General features: G+C 58.9%; 1 protein-coding gene across 4 annotated transcripts in view; it reads left to right on the top strand.

Moving 5' to 3' along the window:
* The window catches only part of SHISA6 (shisa family member 6), a 203,084-nt gene extending 188,321 nt beyond the window's left edge, over nucleotides 1–14,763 (top strand). For 2 of the 4 annotated variants that reach the window (XM_075903459.1, XM_075903457.1), the window contains 2 exons: nucleotides 2,887–3,012; nucleotides 8,677–14,763. In XM_075903459.1, the coding sequence (XP_075759574.1) occupies nucleotides 2,887–3,012; nucleotides 8,677–9,230 (680 nt within the window). In that variant the 3' untranslated portion in view covers nucleotides 9,231–14,763. Of the gene's footprint in view, nucleotides 1–2,886; nucleotides 3,040–8,676 lie in introns of all 4 variants that reach the window. The other 2 variants (XM_075903458.1, XM_075903456.1) reach the window with 1 other exon arrangement.
* Nucleotides 14,764–19,049: the final 4,286 nt, after the last annotated feature.

Raw genomic sequence — 19,049 nt, 5'->3', positions numbered from 1 at the left:
ACAAGTGTCCCTGGGCAAGGGGGGTCTAACCCAGCTCCTGTTTCTGGAGCGATGGAGGAGAGCCCGACGCCATCATGCTAAGCGTGAAAACATGCCTGTCACCTGGGTCTCTGTCAGTCACAGACCCAACTGTCCCCATTACTCACTGCGAGAGCTAGTACTGCTGAGGGCTTCACAGACCTTCACCAAGACAGGTAACAGGCATTCTCCCCATTTCCCAGACTGGAACAATTCAGCACCAAAGGGTGCAGTGACTTGACTGGGGTCATCCAGAGAGTAAGTGGCAGAGCAGCAGTAGCCCCTAACTCTGGCTCTCACTGATGTCACAGGCAGCATTTTCATGCCTGTCTGCGGGAGCTGGGGGGCCGGGCTCTGAAGGACGTTTGGGGTCAGGGATTCCCTCGGTAACTCAACACTTCTGCACCAGGCTGGGGAGCAGAGCCGCCTGCGGACAGAGGAAGCAGGGGCTAGCTCTGCTCCCTGTAGGAAGGGTCACCAGGAAGCTGCAGGAGGCAGAGGCGCTGCCGCCTGACGTGTGGTCTTTAAAAACACCGATCAGCTGGCAGGAAGGAGTGGGGGGGCTTCCTGGCCAGGCGCCTGACTCACTGGGACCCACCTTCTCCCACATGCTGCAGCACGACTGGACCCAGTGGGCCCTCCTGAGATGGGGCAAGGCCCACTGGAACCCTTTGTTACTGACAGAAAGCGCCACCGAAATCGCAGGGTCTCCCGCCAGCTGCTGGTTAAAGCGGGTTCCCAGATGTGGTGAAGGAGCAGTCGGGTGCACGCCTCCCAATGGGAAACGGCTGCCACGCATGGACAGCCGCTGAGAGGAGTCTCACAAGGAGAATACGAGTCCACGAAATAACACGACAAACTTCATGCCCGGAGGTCTTAGCAGGCATGTTGTGCGCAAGGCACAAGAAGCCTTCTGCTCCGCTCTGGGCTGAGGACGCCTCAGCGGGGGTAGTGTCGGGTTCTGGGCAAATTGTGGACACATTTGAGAAAGTCCAAGGAGGGAAGACGACGGATGAAAGGTCTAGAAAGCATGGCCCATGAGGGAAGGCTGAAAGAACTGGGCTTCTCTAGTCTGGCAAGAAGACTCAGAGGGGACATGACAGCAGCTTTCACGTCCATAAATGGGTGTTACGAGGAATGAGAAAAATGATTCTCCTGAATCTCTGAGGACAGGACGAATGCAACAGGGCTTACGCTGAGCAAGGGAGGTTTAGGCTGGGCAGCAGGAAGAACGTCCTGCCCGGGGTGGTTAAGCCCTGGAGTAAATCGTGTGGGCAGTCGCAGAGTCTGCGCTGCAGGAGGTTTTGAAGAGCATGTCACTTGGTCTAGATAGTACCTGATGGTGGCGTGAGCGTGGGGCGCTGGGTTAGACGGCCGCCTGAGGTCCCTTCCAGCCCTACGATCTATGATTCTCTGGGCACCTAGCCTCTGAGTCCCTCGCACGGCAGGGGTGGGACTGTGGCCTGCCAGCTCAGGTTTTTCTCCTGGCTCCTTTCTCCGGAGCATCCCTGCTCCCTGCTGGGGGTGGTCAGCTAGGTCGAGAAATGAGGCCCAGCTCCCCTGGGCTGTCCGATGGAACAGAGCCCCCCCATGCCCTGTGGCCAGTGACAGGAGTGGCAGAGGCAGGAATCTCTGGGAGTTTCTCCTAGACTAGCCCCCTACGTCCTTCGGGCGGAGAAACACACTGGTCTGGAATTCAGCCGGCTGGGTTAGGCCAGGCTGCAGATCACAGCAAGCAGCGGGAAACTACCCACCACCCAGTTCCCTGCCTCCTGCCCGTCCCTCGCCCAGGCTGGCCCCCGCAAAGCCTCCAGAGTCTGCCAGGGTTCTCCTTCCACCCACCCCTGGAACACTGAGGGCACCTCCCCACTGCAGCTGCAGTGCGCTTCCCTCTGACCCGCTGGCCTGGCAGAAATCCCCATGTGGCTGTGGGGGCGCAGGCAGAGACTCCAGCTAGCTGCCATGTCTGTAGCCGGGGGCAGGCGGCCGTGGACTGAGACAGCTGGACAAGCTGATGCCCAGGCTGCTGCCACGACAGACCGTGTGCAGCACCCTGGCTGGAGCAGAGCTAGCGTGTCTGTCTAGCCAGGCTGGGAAGCAGGGTCCCATGGCTCTGCAGCCGGCCCCTCAGGACACCTCAGCCACTGCCCAGCTCTCAGAACAAAGCTCCCAGCCTGACCCTTCCTGGACTGGGGACACCAGCCTTTGCCAGGATGACTAGGTGGCAGGTCAGTCGTGGGCAGGCCTCACGCCCTCGACAGCCTCTGTCCGTAGGGTCCTCTCCTGCAGGGCTCCGGACGGCATCAGACAGCGGGGCGGTTTCGGGAGCCGTTGCCGCTTCCCCTGCACCCAGCCCCTCAGGCGGGACTCGCCTCCCAGCGAGAGCATGGGCTGGTCCTGAACTTGGGCCGTGAAGGCTAGGGCCAGCAGCCCGTCTCCGGGGCCCAGCCATGGCGCGGCCAGTGCAGAGGGGAGGAGAAATGAGGATTCTCCTCAGAGGGGCAGGGCTGGGCACCATGGGACGGAGGCGAAGGAGCGTGTGTCTCCCCCTGGACGCTAATGGCCCCTGTGCTGGCTCTGCCCTTGGAGTGGGGACATTGGAGGCCCAGCGCAGCAGTCTCTGTCCCTGGCGAGGTGACTCTGGCCAAGGGGGCTGCTCTCTGCACACTTGGCATTAGTCAGGCGTGGCCGTGGCGCCTGGGGGCAGCAAAGCTTCGCCTGTCCCTCCCCGGCCTGGCTGGGCTCGGGTTGAATTGGAGAGCAGGGCCAGCGGTGCTCCCTGGCAGGTGGCCGGGATGGGCTTGCACTTGCCTCTCTCTTCCCTGCCCCCGCTGCAGCCTGTGGACTCGCTTTTATTCTTTCTTGCAGAAAAACCCCGGCTGAACAGCATCCTCACTTCTGCCACGGAGCCCTACGACCTCTCCTTCTCCCGCTCCTTCCAGAACCTCGCCCACCTCCCGCCGTCCTACGAGGCTGCCGTCAAGACTAACCCAAGTAAATATTCTTCTCTGAAGAGATTAAGTAGGTGTCAGCTCATTTCACTTCTTTGTCTCCTTAGCATGTGAGCGGCCGTGGGCATGGCGCCAGGGCAGCGATTCGCCTGCCTGGGCCCTCGCCTGGCCGCGCCGCCAGGTCTGGCCGCAGGGTTGTTCCCTCCGGCGGAGCGGCCGGGAGAAGCCGCCTCCTGACCCCGAGCCGGTGGCCGTTTCCTGACTGGCCTCTCCGCCGCGCTGCCTCAGCACCCCAGAGCCAGCCTGTGTCCTGGCCTCACGCCCGCCTGGGGCAGCCTCCCGGCTCTCTGCTGCCGATTGTCTCCCCGCGCGTCGGGCGGGGCCGGTAGCGCAGTCGAACCCGAGGAGGCGCCTCACGCTGCTCATGGCTGGGAACGGTCACGTCTGGGAGGGAGGCCACCTCCAGCCTCCGGGCTGTCTCTGATCCCCTGCGTGGTCTAGACTGTGGCCTTAGCCCCGAGACGTTTCCATGGCCCTCGGTGGGTCTCTCTGGCTGGCCCTGGCTGCCTCCTGCTGGTTCTGCCCGCACGGCGCTCCCTGGCCCCCCCAGCAGGGCACCGCTCCGGGCGCTCCCTGGGGAGAGCAGCTTGGCCCACCCGGCCTCAGCAACTCCAGCTGGATCCCGCAGGCGAGTGCACTTGGGTATTTCTGCCCAGAAAGGGCAGGGCCGGGCTGCTTGGGAGGAGCCCTCGGCTCGGCTCGGCTGAGCCATGCTCCACTGTAGCCTGGTGCAGGGGCTGAAAGCTGCGGAAAGCTAAGCACGTGCTTAGGTGCTCTGCCGCCCGGGGCTGGGTGCAGCACTCGGAGCAGGACGCCCATCCCCTCCTGAGAGCCGTGTCCCCGTATAAGCAGCTGGGACAAGAGCCCACATGCTGCTCCCTGTTGATAGCTCCAGTGTCCCATTCGCCCTCCGGTGCTGGGCGTCTGCTCCACTGGAAACTCCAGTGCAGCCCCTGGTTGTAATTTCTCACCTCCTGGTGGCCCCGTGCCGGGGAAGGTCGAAGTTGCATTTCACACTGAGTGACACAGACACGCCTGCTGGCTGGTCTCCAGCTGAGAACTCTGCCTCTTGCACCGTGGCTCCCCAAAACGTGCCATTTGCATTCGCTTGACGCCTGGCTAGTGGACGAAAATCCCCGTTAGCCCCGGACTGAGGACGTGCCGTACCACAGGGCGACATGGGGCCCTGCGCAAAGCCCAAGCTGAAAGTCTGGAAATGTAACCAAGTTTGACGACAGCCCTTGCGTCCTCTCCCTGGGACCCTGCCCCGCCCGCTCGCGCCCCGCTCGGGGGGGTGTGGGGATGCTCCTGCTGCACGGAGCCTTTCTTCCCCAGCTCGTTGGATCGCGCCTCCTCCAGGGCCAAAGTGCTTCCACAGTGGGGGAGGGGAGGCGTGGCATGTCTCCCCCTCCCCCCGCCCCTGTGGTCCCCATCCGACTGCAACCTCAGAGACGTGGCGACCCGCTGACTTTAAGCATGTGAGTCAGCGGAGGAAAAGAAACTAACCAGGGTTCCCTCAGCAACGGTGAGTGAACAGGGAAGAGCCCAGCATCGAATCCCCATCCCGCCAGAAATGTGGAGTACAGAAGGCCAGCTCTCCCCATCCCTTCTGACCGTGGCACAGCCCGTGGGCAGTGTGAGGCCAGTAGCGGCCCCTGCCACCAGGACCGGGTCTTCTCGGAGTCGGGTTGCTTGGGAATGCAGCCCAAAGCAGGCGGTAAACTCCATCTAAGGCTGAATACCGGCACGAGACCGATAGTCAACAAGTGCCGTAAGGGAAAGTTGAAAAGAACTTTGAAGAGAGAGTTCAAGAGGGCGTGAAACCGTTGCGAGGTTAATGGGTAGGGTCCAGGCAGTCTCTCCGGAGGGTTCCACCCAGTGGGTCTGGTCGGCCGGCCCCGGACGATGGATTCCCCCTCACCCGCCCCCCCCCTCTGGTCCTGGTGCCCGCTGCAGACACCAGGGTTTGTAAAGATGGGTGCTTGAACTCCACCCAGCTGCCCTACACATCGGTTACAGATGGCAAGTCCACTAGGAGATTACAAGACGTTTTCTCTGTGTCTAGAGGGGAGTTGGGATTGGTCCTGCCTAGGGCAGGGGCCTGGACTCAATGACCTTCTGAGGTCTCTTCCACTTCTGTGATTCTGTGAGTTTACCTGCTGTCCCCTGCATTCCCGCGAGATTAACTGTGCGGATGCTCTGCTCTGTAGCTTTCACTGCCCAGTCTTCCCTCGGACACACTGCTCTTGTTCCATTGTCTTCCCAGCAAGCTGCTCTCCCAAGCTGGCTGGTCACCATAGGGCTGTTCAAATCCCCTTCCAACAGCTCCAATGATCCCCACGGGGTCTTTCCAAAAGCAAGCCGGGAGATCCGGGCGCATGTGAAATTCTCTGGCAGCTAGGCACTGATGTGGCCTTACATAACTAACCTGCACACCCCGGAGTTACGGCAAGCGGCTGTCAACAACCATCCGGAGGTGGTTCTCCGTAGGAGTGTCTCTGTGCATGAAAGCCTGTGTTACCCGCACACATTTCTCTCTCCCTTCCACACTGTAGGGACACACACCTCTCCCCAGTTCCTAGGGCTCAAGGTGCAACCCTGTTAATTTACACACCTACCCTCACCCAATTCCTATGCTCAGGGCGCATCTTCCTGTGGGTTTTGCAGGATCTTTAGCCACTGAAAGAGCCTCACACAGTAATATCCTGATCCTCTATTGATTGACAATTCCCAAACAAAGCAGAATGTGCATGCTAAGCACACAGTGCCTTGCTCACCAATCCTGATAAAGGCCGGCAGACTTCCCCTGTTGGCCAGGCAATATCAGTCTCTCTTGTCTTAGGCTGTCTCTCAGAGGTGAGTTCTTCTTTTCCAGGTCTTCCCCCTTCTCCTGGTCCTCTTCCAGACTTTCCTTACTTCTGAAACAAAATACAGGACTATGTAGCACTTTAAAGACTAACAAGATGGTTTATTAGATGATGAGCTTTCGTGGGCCAGACCCACTTCCTCAGATCAAATAGTGGAAGAAAATAGTCACAACCATATATACCAAAGGATACAATTAAAAAAATGAACACATATGAAAAGGACAAATGGTCTGTGCTGGAGTCTGGGCTGGAGCATGGTAAGTGACCAAGGGAGCACTCCCTGTCTGGTTACTCCCTGGGGGTATGTCTACACTAGCCCCCAAGTTCAAACTAGACTGGCTAATGCAGTCATTCGAACTTGCAAATGAAGCCCGGGATTTAAATATCCCGGGCTTTATTTGCATGTTCCCAGGCGCCGCCATTTTTAAATGCCCGCGGCTACACGCGGCACAGGCTAGGTAGTTCGAACTAAAGCCCCTAATTCGGACTAGCCGTACTCCTCCTGCAATGAGGAGTGACCTGTCTGGTTACAGGAGTCTCACCGCATGACGGTTCCTATCTGGGATGTCGGGGCAGATCTCCAGTCATGGCCATGGGCTGCCTGCCTAGCTCCTGACCGTTCCATTCCGCCGGCTGCCAAGTCTCATACTCAGTGGACTCTGAGGTTAAAGCACAGCGTGCCACTGGTTCACTCCCCGCTGCCTTCACCGACTGCGCGCGGGAGCTGGCGGGTCCAGTGACGGGACGATCAAATCGGGCTATGCCGCATGTGGCTGCCGCAAAGAGCCTCCAGTCACGATGCGTCTCCTGCGGCGACTGTATTTCTTAGGAACCAGAGGATAACTCAGGGCAAGAGCTTTTAACCATCATCATTCAGAGACCGACGTTCTCTTCCTCCCTCCTCAGCGGAAGGGAAAGGAGGGGAAAACACAGCTCAGGCTCGGACGCACCCGAGTTCGTAATGTTGGGCTCCGAATTCTTTGCAGACAGTTTCCCCAAACGGTCCGAGCCACACTGCCTGGTGCGTGTGCTCGTTGCAAGGACAAAGCCAGCAGTGGGTGTGTCTCAGCGGACACGGGGAACGTAACCACCCACAACGTCACAGCCGGCTTTGAAATGAAGAGCAGCTGAACGCCGCCAACGCAGGCTTCCAGCTGCTCCCCCAGAGGGCCCTGTGGAAGGAAGTCCTGGTGCGAGAGATGGAGCGAGGTGCAACCCAGACTGCACCCGTGTGGGGCTCCGCGCCCCTCCAAGGGGTGGGCCACATGTCATGGGGGGGGAGGTTGCTGTGGTCGTGGGCCCTTTAGCTCAGGCAGTAGAGGCTCCTGCTTAGAGATTCAGAGGCCCTTGATTCAATCCCAGCTCCCTACCATTCTCGTCAATGTCCCCAGGTCCAGCCTGAGCACGGCTCTGAGGCTGGAGGAGCCAGTGGGTTGAATTGTCCTCAGTATCGTCTCACAAAGCGATTGGCTGAGAAGCTTGTGTGGTCCAAGGAAGCTCAGGAAAGGGAACTAGCACAGGACTGAGGTCCCTGCTTGCTCCCCTGGCTTCTCGTCTCTGGCCATGCAGGTGCTGGAGGGCTCCTTCTGATAAGACCTGGAATACGGAAAGTCCTGTCTGCCATTGGCCCCGCGATGGGGGACACTGCCACCGCGCACACCTGCAGCAGCACCGGGGCGGTGTCTGGAAGCTCCTTGGAATGGTGGGGGGGTTGTTTCTTCAGGCAGTGACTGCGTTTTGGCAGGCCAGGGTCAGGATCCGTGGTGGTGCCGATGCGCCGGACAGACCTCAACATGCCCACACCAAGCCTTCTGTGGCACCGCCGCCAACAGAAGGGGCATGTGTGCGGAGTCCCTAGCCCTACGCCAGACCCCCAAGCCAGTGGGACGGCCGGCAGGACCGTGCACTTTGCATGGAACAATCCCCCCCCGGGCCAGGCGGTCTCCATTTCCCTGCACTCCTCAGCGGCTTTGGGACAGCCCTCAGATTTCTGCGCTGATATCGCGTGAGGTCCCCACCGCCCTTCCGAAACCAAACCCCAACCAGGAAGTGCAGTGCCCCACGGGAGCACCCCTGTGCCCAGGGCTAACCTGGCGGGAACCACAACAAGAAAAAGAGGGTTTGAAAAACTGCAGAGAAGACAATTCTGATTGAAACCAGCCTCCTTGGGCTATTCCTACATGACACAGCCCATCTGACATGACATGACAAACACTGGTGAAATAAAAACCTCAACCTTTCAATGGGTCTGAAAAAAATGTTACTTTTTGTTTCACGCGAAATTTGGAAATTTCACCTTTTAGTGCCAGTTTGAGACAAAAGGAAATTTCTAAATTTCTCTCAGACTGGAAATTCTGTTTCCCAAACAACGTGGCTTCTGTGACCAGGTAACCCTACGGTCACCCGAGACTGTGACAGGGACTCCAGCGCTGAGTTCATGGGGTGACAGTGCCATTGCATGTGCTGTAGCTCATGGGCTCGCGTGTCCCCTGTTCTCTGCTTGGCTAGGAGTGATCCCCCCATATTGGGCGCTGGGTCCACGTGCCGTGCACACGATACTCACACGGTGCAGCTGGCGCCGTTCTTGCGCTATGGTGACCCCTCTGAAGGACGAGGTAAAAGGCCCGACGGGCCTCCATGTCTGTGCTGCCGCAGACACTGCCTGGCGCGCCGGAAAGTCTTGTCCCAGAGCACTACCCTCTGCACAGCACCCTGCTCTCCCGCCCAGCCCCGCCCTCGGCTGCTCCCTAACGCTGTTTCCCTTTCTCTTCTGCCCGCAGCTGACAAAGAAGCCGACGAATATTACATGAAGCGAAGACACCTTCCTGACCTGGCAGCACGGGGGACGCTCCCTCTCAACGTCATCCAGCTGTCCCAGAAACAGCCCAACCACCGGGAGCGGCCCCGGCGCCCCGTGAGGGCCATGTCCCAGGACAGGGTGCTGTCTCCCGAGAGGGTCATGCCCGAGGAGTTCAGCATGTCCTACGAGCGGATCCTCTCTGATGAACAGCTTTTGTCCGCAGAGCGCCTCCATTCCCAAGACCCCCTGCTCTCCCCGGAGCGCACGGGCTTCGCAGAGCCGTCCATGTCGCGCGCCTTGTCACACACGGACGTCTTTGTTTCCACGCCTGTCCTGGATCGCTACAGGATGACAAAGATGCACTCCCATCCCAGTGCCTCAAATAACTTGTACAATACCTTGTGTATGAACCAAACGTCCGCCAAGCGCCAAGCGTTCGCCTCCCGGCGGCACAACACCGTGGAACAGCTGCATTATATCCCAGGACACCACCAACACTACCGCACAGCGAGCAAAACAGAGGTGACTGTTTGATGTGAGGTTGTGCCTAGAAAATAATCAGCAAGGACTGGTGTGACCCCAGCACCCCAAACTGCAGTGGCCTTACAGGCCAAGATAACCTCTAACTGAGCGTCCGAAAGGACTTTTCTGAGTCCCATCTGCAGTGTTTTTAAACCCATTCTCATGCTGTTGACATAAGAACAAAAACAAAACACGACTTGGGAGGGACATTGGAGAGAGCCCCCATCCTGTGCCAGTTTCTGTCAAAGAAAGCCATAGCAGTGGCTGGCACCTGCCAAGGGCTAAGCTGCTGGGACGCCCTGCTTCTGGTGACTGGAGGACTTAACTCAGTTCCTCACAGAGCCCTTGGTAGGGTGCAGCCTCCTCGCTTGGCAAGTGAGGCCTGTCGCCATCTCTCACACCAGCGCTTTTGGCCAGTACTGAGTTGTTCAGTGGTTCCTTGCATCGCCCTGGACTCTGGTCGTCTCCGCCAAGCGTGAGACGCTCACATACCCCCCCCCACACACCCCCTCCAAGCAGCCGCTGCTCTTCCAGGGGGGTTTTCCAGGCAAAGCTTACCGGGGGGCTGCCAGATCTCGTGGCACGATTAGTTGAGCCGCTAAATATACTCACCAAACAGAACTATACTAGTGCCTACAAACCGCCTGCTCTCAGCGTAGGAAGTAGCGGGGTTGACGTGTCAATAAGCACAATTAGGCTGGAATGCTCGTTAGGCCCTTTCTGTGCTCTTCCTAATTTCTGTAACCAGAAAACAGGGATGGGATTTGATTGGTTCTGCTTCTTGCCAACATGATGCCGGAGGCACCAAAACCCACCCACCCGTCATCCCCTTGCTAGCCAGCACTATAGGTAAACCCACAGCTCCACGGAAACCGTCCGACTCGCGCTGGCTTCCGTGGGGCCGTGGTTTCACCACGCTGTTAGCAGCTCGGCCCAGCCCGGCCCCTCAGCCTCTTCCGGAGCTGAACGACCTCACAAGGGAGGACTCACCATGTCAGGGGGACGGCGCCCTCTTTGCTCAAGCTGCTTAAAAGACACGGACAGAAAAGTTTGTCTATTGCCTCAGAACTAGAGAGAGACTTTCCAGTCATCGCCTGAGCCGTTCTATTTCATGTGCATAAATTATATAGTAGACATAACCCCTCGAAGCGGGCATGCTGTACAGCTGATGTGTATTGCCAATTAGATGCAGAGTATTTGTAAATTCTTTTAAAAATAGACTCCTGGGTCCAAACTTTGTGAGGTGTTTTGTATTTCAGTTTGTATTTCCATTCTGTAGAGCTCACTCAAAGTAGGACGTACCTCTGCGCCCTGGGAGGAGCTTTCGAAAGGCCGGTCAGCGTCCCGGACCAAGGACTTCAGGTTTTACATACAGATAGTAAGAATTGCCCCAGCTCTCTGCCACTCCACCGCATACTCAGTCACGGCCCCTCCCCCACTTACCGCATGGCCCCCAGCCTGCGATGTGAGATGCTCTCTGGCTCCCAGCAGAGGCTAATTCTGAGGCCCCCCTGGGTCCCGGGGAGCCGGAAGGGCCGTGGGAAGATGTTCTCCTTGTGACGAGCCTGTTCCCACTTGACAGGCATCGTGCTGCAGTGGGCCAGGGCTGTTCTTCGCCTGGTCGTAGCTCCCGGGGCTCAGTGTGTCGGGAAAGGTTCGAGCTACCAGTACGGGGCTTTGTTTGACAGAAACTGCGCTGGGCCCCCCAGGTCCACCCCTGCGGGCTGTGTGATCTAATGAGCCCTCCCCGACCGTGTGGCGTTTTGCAGTGGGACAGAGGAGACACCTCTCTGTGCAGGGGCTGGCTCCGTTCACCCCACCCTCATCCCGCCTCTTCCAGCCCCGCAGATACGGGCACCTCTCAGCAGCAGCCAAGCCTCTCAGCCTTTACCCACCTCTTCCTGAGGCCGGGGTTAATTCTGAACGGAAGGGAGCCATTTGCCGCTGCGTCGCAGGCTGGAATGCAGGCAGTCTTGCCAAGTGGGCAGAGCAGGAGTCATGCCTAGTGGGTGGAGCACGCATCCAGGTTGGGGAAATAAGCTAAGAGTCAGCCAGGGAGTGAAGCAGAGAGTCAGAGCCTGGGGCAGAAGTTGCAGGCCTGGCCCGGAGCCAGGACGGGTCCCTGAGCTCTGCAGGTGTGAGAGCAGAGACTGGAGGAGGGGCAAGAATCAAGCACGGAGCAGGAGCGGCGGCTTCCTCCTGCCTTGACTAGCCTGGTGGCCCAGGCGCTGGAGTGGGCAGCCCCCCGTTGCAGGGGCCCACGGCGGGGCTTGGCGGAGGCTGCCCGGTCCTCGTAACAGGGCAGACACGGGATGGAGCCGGGCCAGTGTGGCTGTCTGGGCGCTGGCGCGAGGGCAGGACATCACCCCCGTGCACAGCAGGAGCCGTTCCACCGAGGGGAGGCGCGGGCCCGTTCCAGCTGGCTGGGCAGCCGAGCCAGGCTCTGCCGGGCGCCGGGGTCGAACTCTGCTCTCTCCTCGCGGGAGGCAGCCAGCTCCCTGGGCGGCTCTTTCCCCACAAACTCCATCTGCTGCTTCCGCTTCCAGTGCGCGAGGTGGGAGCAAGGGGAATAGGAGCAGCTCCGGGACCTGCCTGCGCACCCTGCCGGAGGCCGTGCCGTGCACCAGGCCACTGACTGCCGAGCGCCACCTCCCCGCGTCAGGAAGGCTGCAGGCCCTCTGCCCCCCGTCCCGCCCTGGCAGTCACCTGCCAAAGGCTCGCGGGCCCCTGTGGGCCTGTCCCGCTCACGCAGGCAGCTGGGGGAAGCTGATGTGTCCCACAGGCGCAATGAAGCCCCCTGGCAGCCGCAGCCCTGGGGGGAGCCGGCAGCCTCACAAGGCCGGGCAAGTCCCTAAGAATCGTCTCTTCTGGCCACCGCTCCGGCCCTGCGTGGCGTGGTGGGCGGGTAGCTCAGCCACGCGCCGCCGTGCTCGGCCGGGTGGAGCTCCTCCTTGTCCCGCTGCCTCAGGCCGTCATGCCTGGGCTGGCGCCGGGTGTCGCTGGCTCACAGCACTGGAGAGGCCCTCAAGTCCAGGCCCGGGTGTCCAACCTGCTCTTAAATAGCCCCGGGGACAGAGATTCCCCGGGCAGTTTAGTCCAGAGTGCGACCGGCAGGACGATTTCCCTCATGTCCAACCTAACCCCCCTGGCTGCAGTTTGAGCCCCTTGCTCCTTGTCCTGTCAGGCAGCAGAGGGGACGGAGAACAACGTTTCTCCCTCCAGGTCCTTGAAAGCTGCTGCCATGTCCCCTCTCAGCCTGCTCTTGGCCTAACCAGCCCCGTTCCGCCAGCCCTTTGAATCGGGAGGGTCCGTTAGGCTGATGCTGGACCACTAGTCCCAGCTGGCCCCTTGAGCCAGAGGGGAGCAGTAGGAGTCCGGGGGGGTGGGCGAGCTGCTGCCAGCGCCACGGGAGAGAAGGGTGGACGCACGGTGTTCCGTGGCGGGAGAGCATGTGCTGCATTCCAGCAGCTGACTGGCAGGAGTCAGAGGGACTGTGCCAGGGTGGGGCAGCGTCCCAGAACAGCCCACAGGGTCTCTTCTCTCTCTCGTGGCTCCCTCGCCAGCGGCAGGCCCGTGGCTGCTCTCACAGAACCGTCCGCTTCCCGGCTTCCTCCTGCCCAGCTCTGAGCCCTCTGACCCTCTCTGGGGAGGAAAGCAGGGTGTGGGCCAGACGCCTCCGGGCAGCAGGTCTGGCTTGTGACCCGCCGGAGCCGAGGGCGGCCAGAGGCCTTTGCATAGTGCCCAGGGCCTGAAGTGCCTGTAGGGCGGGGAGGAGGGGGAGGTACTACACCGCATGCCCGGGGTCTGTAGCATTTCCCACCAGCTGGTATTGCCTTTGCATGCCCCAGGCAGTGCTACAGACTAACGGGTTGCACTGGGGGGCCCAGCATTTGCACTGACCCCCTGACAATTGTATCGCCTGAGAGCTAGAGCGCAGGCTTGGAGAGATGGAAACTGTTTTTAACGAACCACGTATCACACACCCCTCTGTCTGAGCCGGTGGCAATGTTACCAGGTGAGGGGCAAAGGCACCAGGTTGTGTTGTCATGATAAATGACAACATTTGCTAGTGTTGTAATGTTCCTTTGCTACACAACCCTGAGTCAGGGCTGTGGAGACGAGCAGGTGGGGATGGTTACTAAGGTACAAGGCCCCCGTTCCTTGCCCAGCATTAATTTCTACTCACCGCTGTGCTTTCCTGACAGGCCCGGGAAGCTGGGTCACCCTGCTGTGAATACATGGCAATATAGATATATATATAAATATATATATATTTCTCTCAAACCATGCCACATCCAAAGGGTGCAATATGCTAGGATCGGGGTGCCGACTCTTTACCGACAGACTCATCCCAGGGAAAAGGGGGAGAGCACCCAGCAGCTGGGACAAGTTCTTCATCGCAAACGAAGTTTCGAAAAACAGGGTAACACGTTAACTGTCATGGAAGTTTCTGTTCTAATTTGTGACACAGTCACCATTTTCAGTTTCTGTAGCAGAAGACGCTTGTCTTGGCTTTAGTTTCAGATTGATTCTCTACAGCTGGAAGGAGGCCTATGCGGAAAGTGGTTAATACGTGTCGATTTCATGTGCTGGAGAGATACAACTAGGGGACAGTTTTGAAAAGCTGGATTGAGTATTTTCATTAAAAAAAAGTGTTGTTAGCAATAATTGTGTCAGGCTGTTTCTTAGAAAATAGCCAGTTGTTTGTTGTATGTTTATAAGCTGATCAATGATCATAGAGGTGTAATTAACAAGCTGTCGCTAGCTGGCTGAGGCTTACGACTGAGATGTCCTTGTGTTTTAAAACTGACTGACTAAAAAAAAAAAAAAAATCAGCTTTTAACCTGCTGAAAGGCCTTGGATTTGAGGGGAGACGGGATTAGTCTGGTCCAATCTATTCATGTAAATCTGAAAGTGAGCCACGTTCTCAGTAGTTAGAAACATGAGGTTTTGGGTCTCTTTTGTGCTCTTCATTCTGTGCGAAAACTCTCACCGCTGGTGTTATTCAGGACAGCAGTGAAATGTGAGAACCATGCCACGTGGAAGGGGTTTGCCCATGAGCTTTGTAATAGCGTCGTACAACCTTCATTCCGTAAATCGGTTAGAAATTTTGTAGCGAGAATTTCTCGGCTCTAAGACAGACAATTCGTACTGAGATTTTTCGTTTGGGGGCCAGTGTTTCCTAAGGGGGGTAGGCAGACAGACGTTGTGCTTTAGCCCAATTTATGGATTCTGTGTTTACATTGTTGTGCTTTACCCAGTTTATGGAATCTGTGTTTACTACTATTATACAGTAGTACTGATGAGAAAGTACATTTGTATCTGTACCTTTGCACAGCCTCTTGGTTAACCATTAAATAAGCTTCAAGATGAGCAGTATTTGACTGTTTTTCTCTGTATTATTCTTGTTGTTATACTTACCAGTAAAAGCACATTCTATATGTACTGTAAACAAAACTATTACCAGTTTAGTAAACTTTAGAGTCTTAAGGATTTTTCCACTTTTGTCAGTAACAAATATTTATGGATTCCAAAATAAAGCAATTTAAACAAAACAGTTGTTCCCCTTTTGATATCTATTGGGGAAATCAAAGGCCGTTCTCTTGGCAGTTTTTGAGACCTTTGTAAGGAAGGTTTGGCAGGGACACATCTCTAGTTCTGCATCCGTGTTTAAATAACAGCAAGTAAAATGAACAGGAGGCGGGCCGGAGAGTCTATTTTTCATGTATTTATTTCTTGCTTTTCATCAAATGCTAGGCCCTAGAACAGAGTGCTACTTCTTCCCGTCCCCCACAACACTCTAGTACGCTTGCAGGTGAGTTGTCACACAACACAGTCTACGTCTCTCGTATTCTTTCCGGGGGAACTTTATTGGCACAGATCGTACCTCCCGTCACCGGGACTCGCTGGTTCGGCAACGCCCGTGGTCCAGCAGGAATGCAGATGTTCCCGGGCCACAGAGTCCAGGTGTAGGGAGGTCTGGCCGTGGGGCAGGAGTGCTGCAGGGGGGTGGGGGGAGCTGGCGACTCAGCCGGGAGCCCCTGGGGGGTGCGGCACAATCTGTCCCCAGCAGCTGGGCAGTTGCAGGGGCTGGCAGCCAGGGTGCTCCAGCCCCGGCTACACAGCTCTGGCTCCAGCAGTGGACAGGATGCTCCAGCCCCAGTTGTGCAGCTCTGGCCCTGGCAGCAGCAGGGCAGCGGAAGCTAGAGAGCTCCGGCCCAGGGAGTAACCAGGCCGCTACTGGAGTCCTGGGAGGGGGGAGGGGGGAAGCGGTGGTTTAGCGTGGGCCAGGAGGGAAGAGACCTCCCCTGGTCCGGCAAATCCCCTCGTTTGGGACCAGTCAGGTCCCGAGGGTGCTGGGCCAGGGAGGTCCCACCTGCAGAACTTTGCATGTAACACACACACACACACACACACACACACGCCTGACCCGCTGGAGCACACCCTAATGCGCTCGCTGGCTCAGCGGCCATGGAGAAAGCGGTGGACGTGATGCACCGTGGCTTTAGCAATGCTTGTGATACGGGCCCCCAGCTGGCAGCCAGTGTCAAGCAACGTGATTCAGGGGCTGGTTTTGTTCACCAGCTTCATTAGTGATCTCGATGTTGGAAGAGAAGGTTAAAGGGGTTGAGGGCCAAATATCTGCACGATGCGGGGTTCCCTGTGCACACACGTGCCACACGGTGCGGGGTTCCCCGTGTGCACACACGCTGCACAGTGAGGGGCTCCCTGTGCACACTCACTGCACGGTGCGGGGTTCCCTGCACACACACGTGCCACACGGTGCGGGGTTCCCCATGTGCACACACGCTGCTGGGGCTTGCTCCAGCTTCCAGCCCAGGGGTGGAGACAAACCATGGTCCCGCTGAATGTCTAGCAGCAAACCCAAAGCCTTGTCCCCAAGCGAACGGCAGAACCCACCGGATTTGCAGCAAGGGTTTTATGAATGAAGCCACGGCACCAGCAATGCTGGTAAATCACCGTCTGCGCCCAGATGGGGCCTGACCTCCAATTCAGCAAATAACTGTTTACGTCTTCATGGTTTCCCAGCGCTCACACACCCGGCCCAGCTGTTCTCCCGCCACCATGCTGGTTCGCAAGTTCACCACCCAGGTCCCCAGCCCATAAAATCCTCAGGGGCTAACCCCCCCTCCTCCCGGGCGCAGCAGGGGCCATGCAGACAGGTGCCTGGCTGCCAGCTGTGAGCCTGGAACCACTGGCCAGGTTTGTGCAGTGGCCAGAGGGGCAGCAGATTGCAGGTGGGTTTCAGTTCCACCTGCTGCTGGAGGCCATGGTGGGCTGCTCGGGGTGAGTGGGGCTGTCTGACAGGAGACTAAACCGGAGGGATCGGGTTGCTCCCCATCGATGCAGGTGGGAGGACGCCAGGGAGGGGCTGTGCTAGAGAAGCTGGCAGTGGTTTTCAGGGACCGCCCCATGCCCCTGCTGGCCTCTCAGACCTCACGGCTGCCGAGGCAGATGGCAGCGAGCCAGCCCTGGGAACCTGAGACATGCAGCTCAGCAGGGTAACGTTGGCACAAGTCTAAATGGGTAGAACCTGGCCAGGAGCAAATCTAGGCTGGAAATGAGAACAGAAGAGCAGCCAGACGGGTCAGACCATAGGTGCATCCAGCCCAGTGTCCGGTCTGCCCACAGCAGCCAATGCCAGGCGCCCCCGAGGGAGGGATCACAACAGGGAATCCCCTTGTGATCACTCCCCTCTCACCCACTTCCAGAGGAACAGAGACTAGGGACACCCTTCCTACCCATCCCAGCTAATAGCCATTGATGGCCCTCACTTCCATGAATCTATCTAGCTCTTTCTTGAACCCTGTCGAAGTCCTGGTCTTCACAACTTCCTCTGGCAAGGAGTTCCACAGGTTGACTGTGCGCTGAGTGAAGAAAAACTTCCTTTGTTTGTTTTAAACCTGCTGCCTGTTAATTTCACTTAGTGATTCCTAGTTCTTGTGTTGTGAGAAAATGTTCACAGGCTATGTTTTGGGGCACCCCCCCCCAATAACCATTGTGGGGGCAAGCAGCGTAATTGGGTCTAGGATGGAGTCCGGCCGTCTGCAAACAGGAGTGTGACAGGCAGTTTCCTGTGACAGTGAATTATGCGGCGGGGACACCCGGGCTGTGGGCCACGTTACCACCGTGAGCTTTGCTGGAGCTCAGCTGCCTGCCACACTTGCCTGGCTGCCGCCCAGGCAGCCCCAAGGACCCCCCCAGCTCAGACCTTCTTAGCAGGGAGCCCCTAGGGAAGTCAGCTCCTTAGAGCAGCGTGTGAAGCGCAGCCACAGAGGCTCCGTGCGCAAGTTCATGCCCTGAGCTGGGGCCCTGCCCTGGGCTCGGACACGCTCCGTCTTCCCAGAGGGGACAGTCCTGCCCTCGGGTGTCCCTGCCACGTCCGGCACTAGGCGGCGCTGCCACGTTAATGTCCCGACGACCAGGGCCGTGGGCTGCCTTGGCAGCATTACACGCTCGTGGCAGAGCCACTGCCTCTGGTCTCCCTGCTCCTGTGTGACCCCAGGCCTGGCTGAGCCTCCGTGGCTTGGCTCAGCCACAGACGCTGAAGCAGAATCCGAGGGCAGCCAGGCCCCGCCTGCAGCTCTGGCACCTGCGGTCACTGGGGCACCACGGTGCTTCCAGATGGCACCGTGCCAGGTGCCTGGGTGTAATGGGATGGGGGCCGAGAGCTGACCACAGGGGCCCTGCCAGTTCCATGGGGCCAGGCCTGCGAGGGGCTTTGGAGGACCAGGCCCCACTTGTGTCCCGTCCATGGGGCATCACAGCGCACTCACCAGCGTGGGGCCCTGCGCCAGGAGAGCGCCCTGGGTGGCCTCCTGCGCTGCGGTCGCATGGGGGGCTCATTGCCGGACCCCCAGCACGTGGCCGTTTCCACCCAGGGCTCTCGCCTGAGCGCCAGGGAGCCTGGGTCCCAGCTCTGAGGAGTAGCAGGGGGCGTGTCACTGCTCCCCCGGGAGAGAAACCCAGCGGCACGTGCAGCGCGATTCCTCCGCAGCCCCGGTGGGTCTCCAAGCCCCGGGCCGGGGGCAACGCCCCAGAGGCGCGTGGGGGCCGCCTGACACACCCGGTTTGCTCTGGCCCGTGTGCTCCAATCTCTCTAAATCCACATCCAGGGAGCTGCCAGCTTTGGCTGGACCGCCCCTCCCCCCCCAAGGATCTGGCAGCCAGACGCGGGGGCTCGATGCAGCGTGGATGTGGGGGGGGGGTCACCCTCTTTCTCTGCCTCCCAACGCCCAGGACGGAAGGTCCCAAAGCCTCCAGCCGCCTCCACTGCTGGCCCACAAATACCCAGGGACCCACTGGAGCGGCAGTGGCCAGTCCCCCGCGGGAAAGCCGAGGATCCGGGCTGGCGCTGAAGGGGCACGGAGCCGTGGTGGGTTTGCTGTTCAAATCCGGCGCACGCGTCTCAGAGCTGCAGCTCTCGCCCTGTGCTGTCCTGGGGGGGGTTAACCGCGCGGAGAGCCAGCGCCCTCGGCCAGCGTCGCCACGGCGGACGGGCACCTGTCACTTCTGGAGACGCAGCAGCAGGCTGCGGTGGCCTGTTAGCCAGGCGTCCCTCATGCCTCCGGCTTGCTGGGATCCCATGCGGGCGCTGGGAGGGGGTGGGCCGCCTTGGGGCATGGCGGCTGGATGGCGGGAGCCCCGCTCTGCCGGTCGCTTCCTCGCCAGTGGGAGGACGGGCCTGGCTTCTGCACACGCGCCGTGGCGGGGCTGGCTGGGTCAGCGGCGCCTCTGGGGTTTCACTTTCGCTTCTGTTCCTTTGGGCCCAGCGGAGCGACCTGCAGAACGTCGGCGCAAGGGCTAAAC

Source organism: Pelodiscus sinensis, chromosome 20 (assembly GCF_049634645.1).
Source record: "Pelodiscus sinensis isolate JC-2024 chromosome 20, ASM4963464v1, whole genome shotgun sequence".
NCBI lineage: Eukaryota > Metazoa > Chordata > Testudines > Trionychidae > Pelodiscus > Pelodiscus sinensis.
This window is presented reverse-complemented; position numbering and strand designations above follow the sequence as displayed.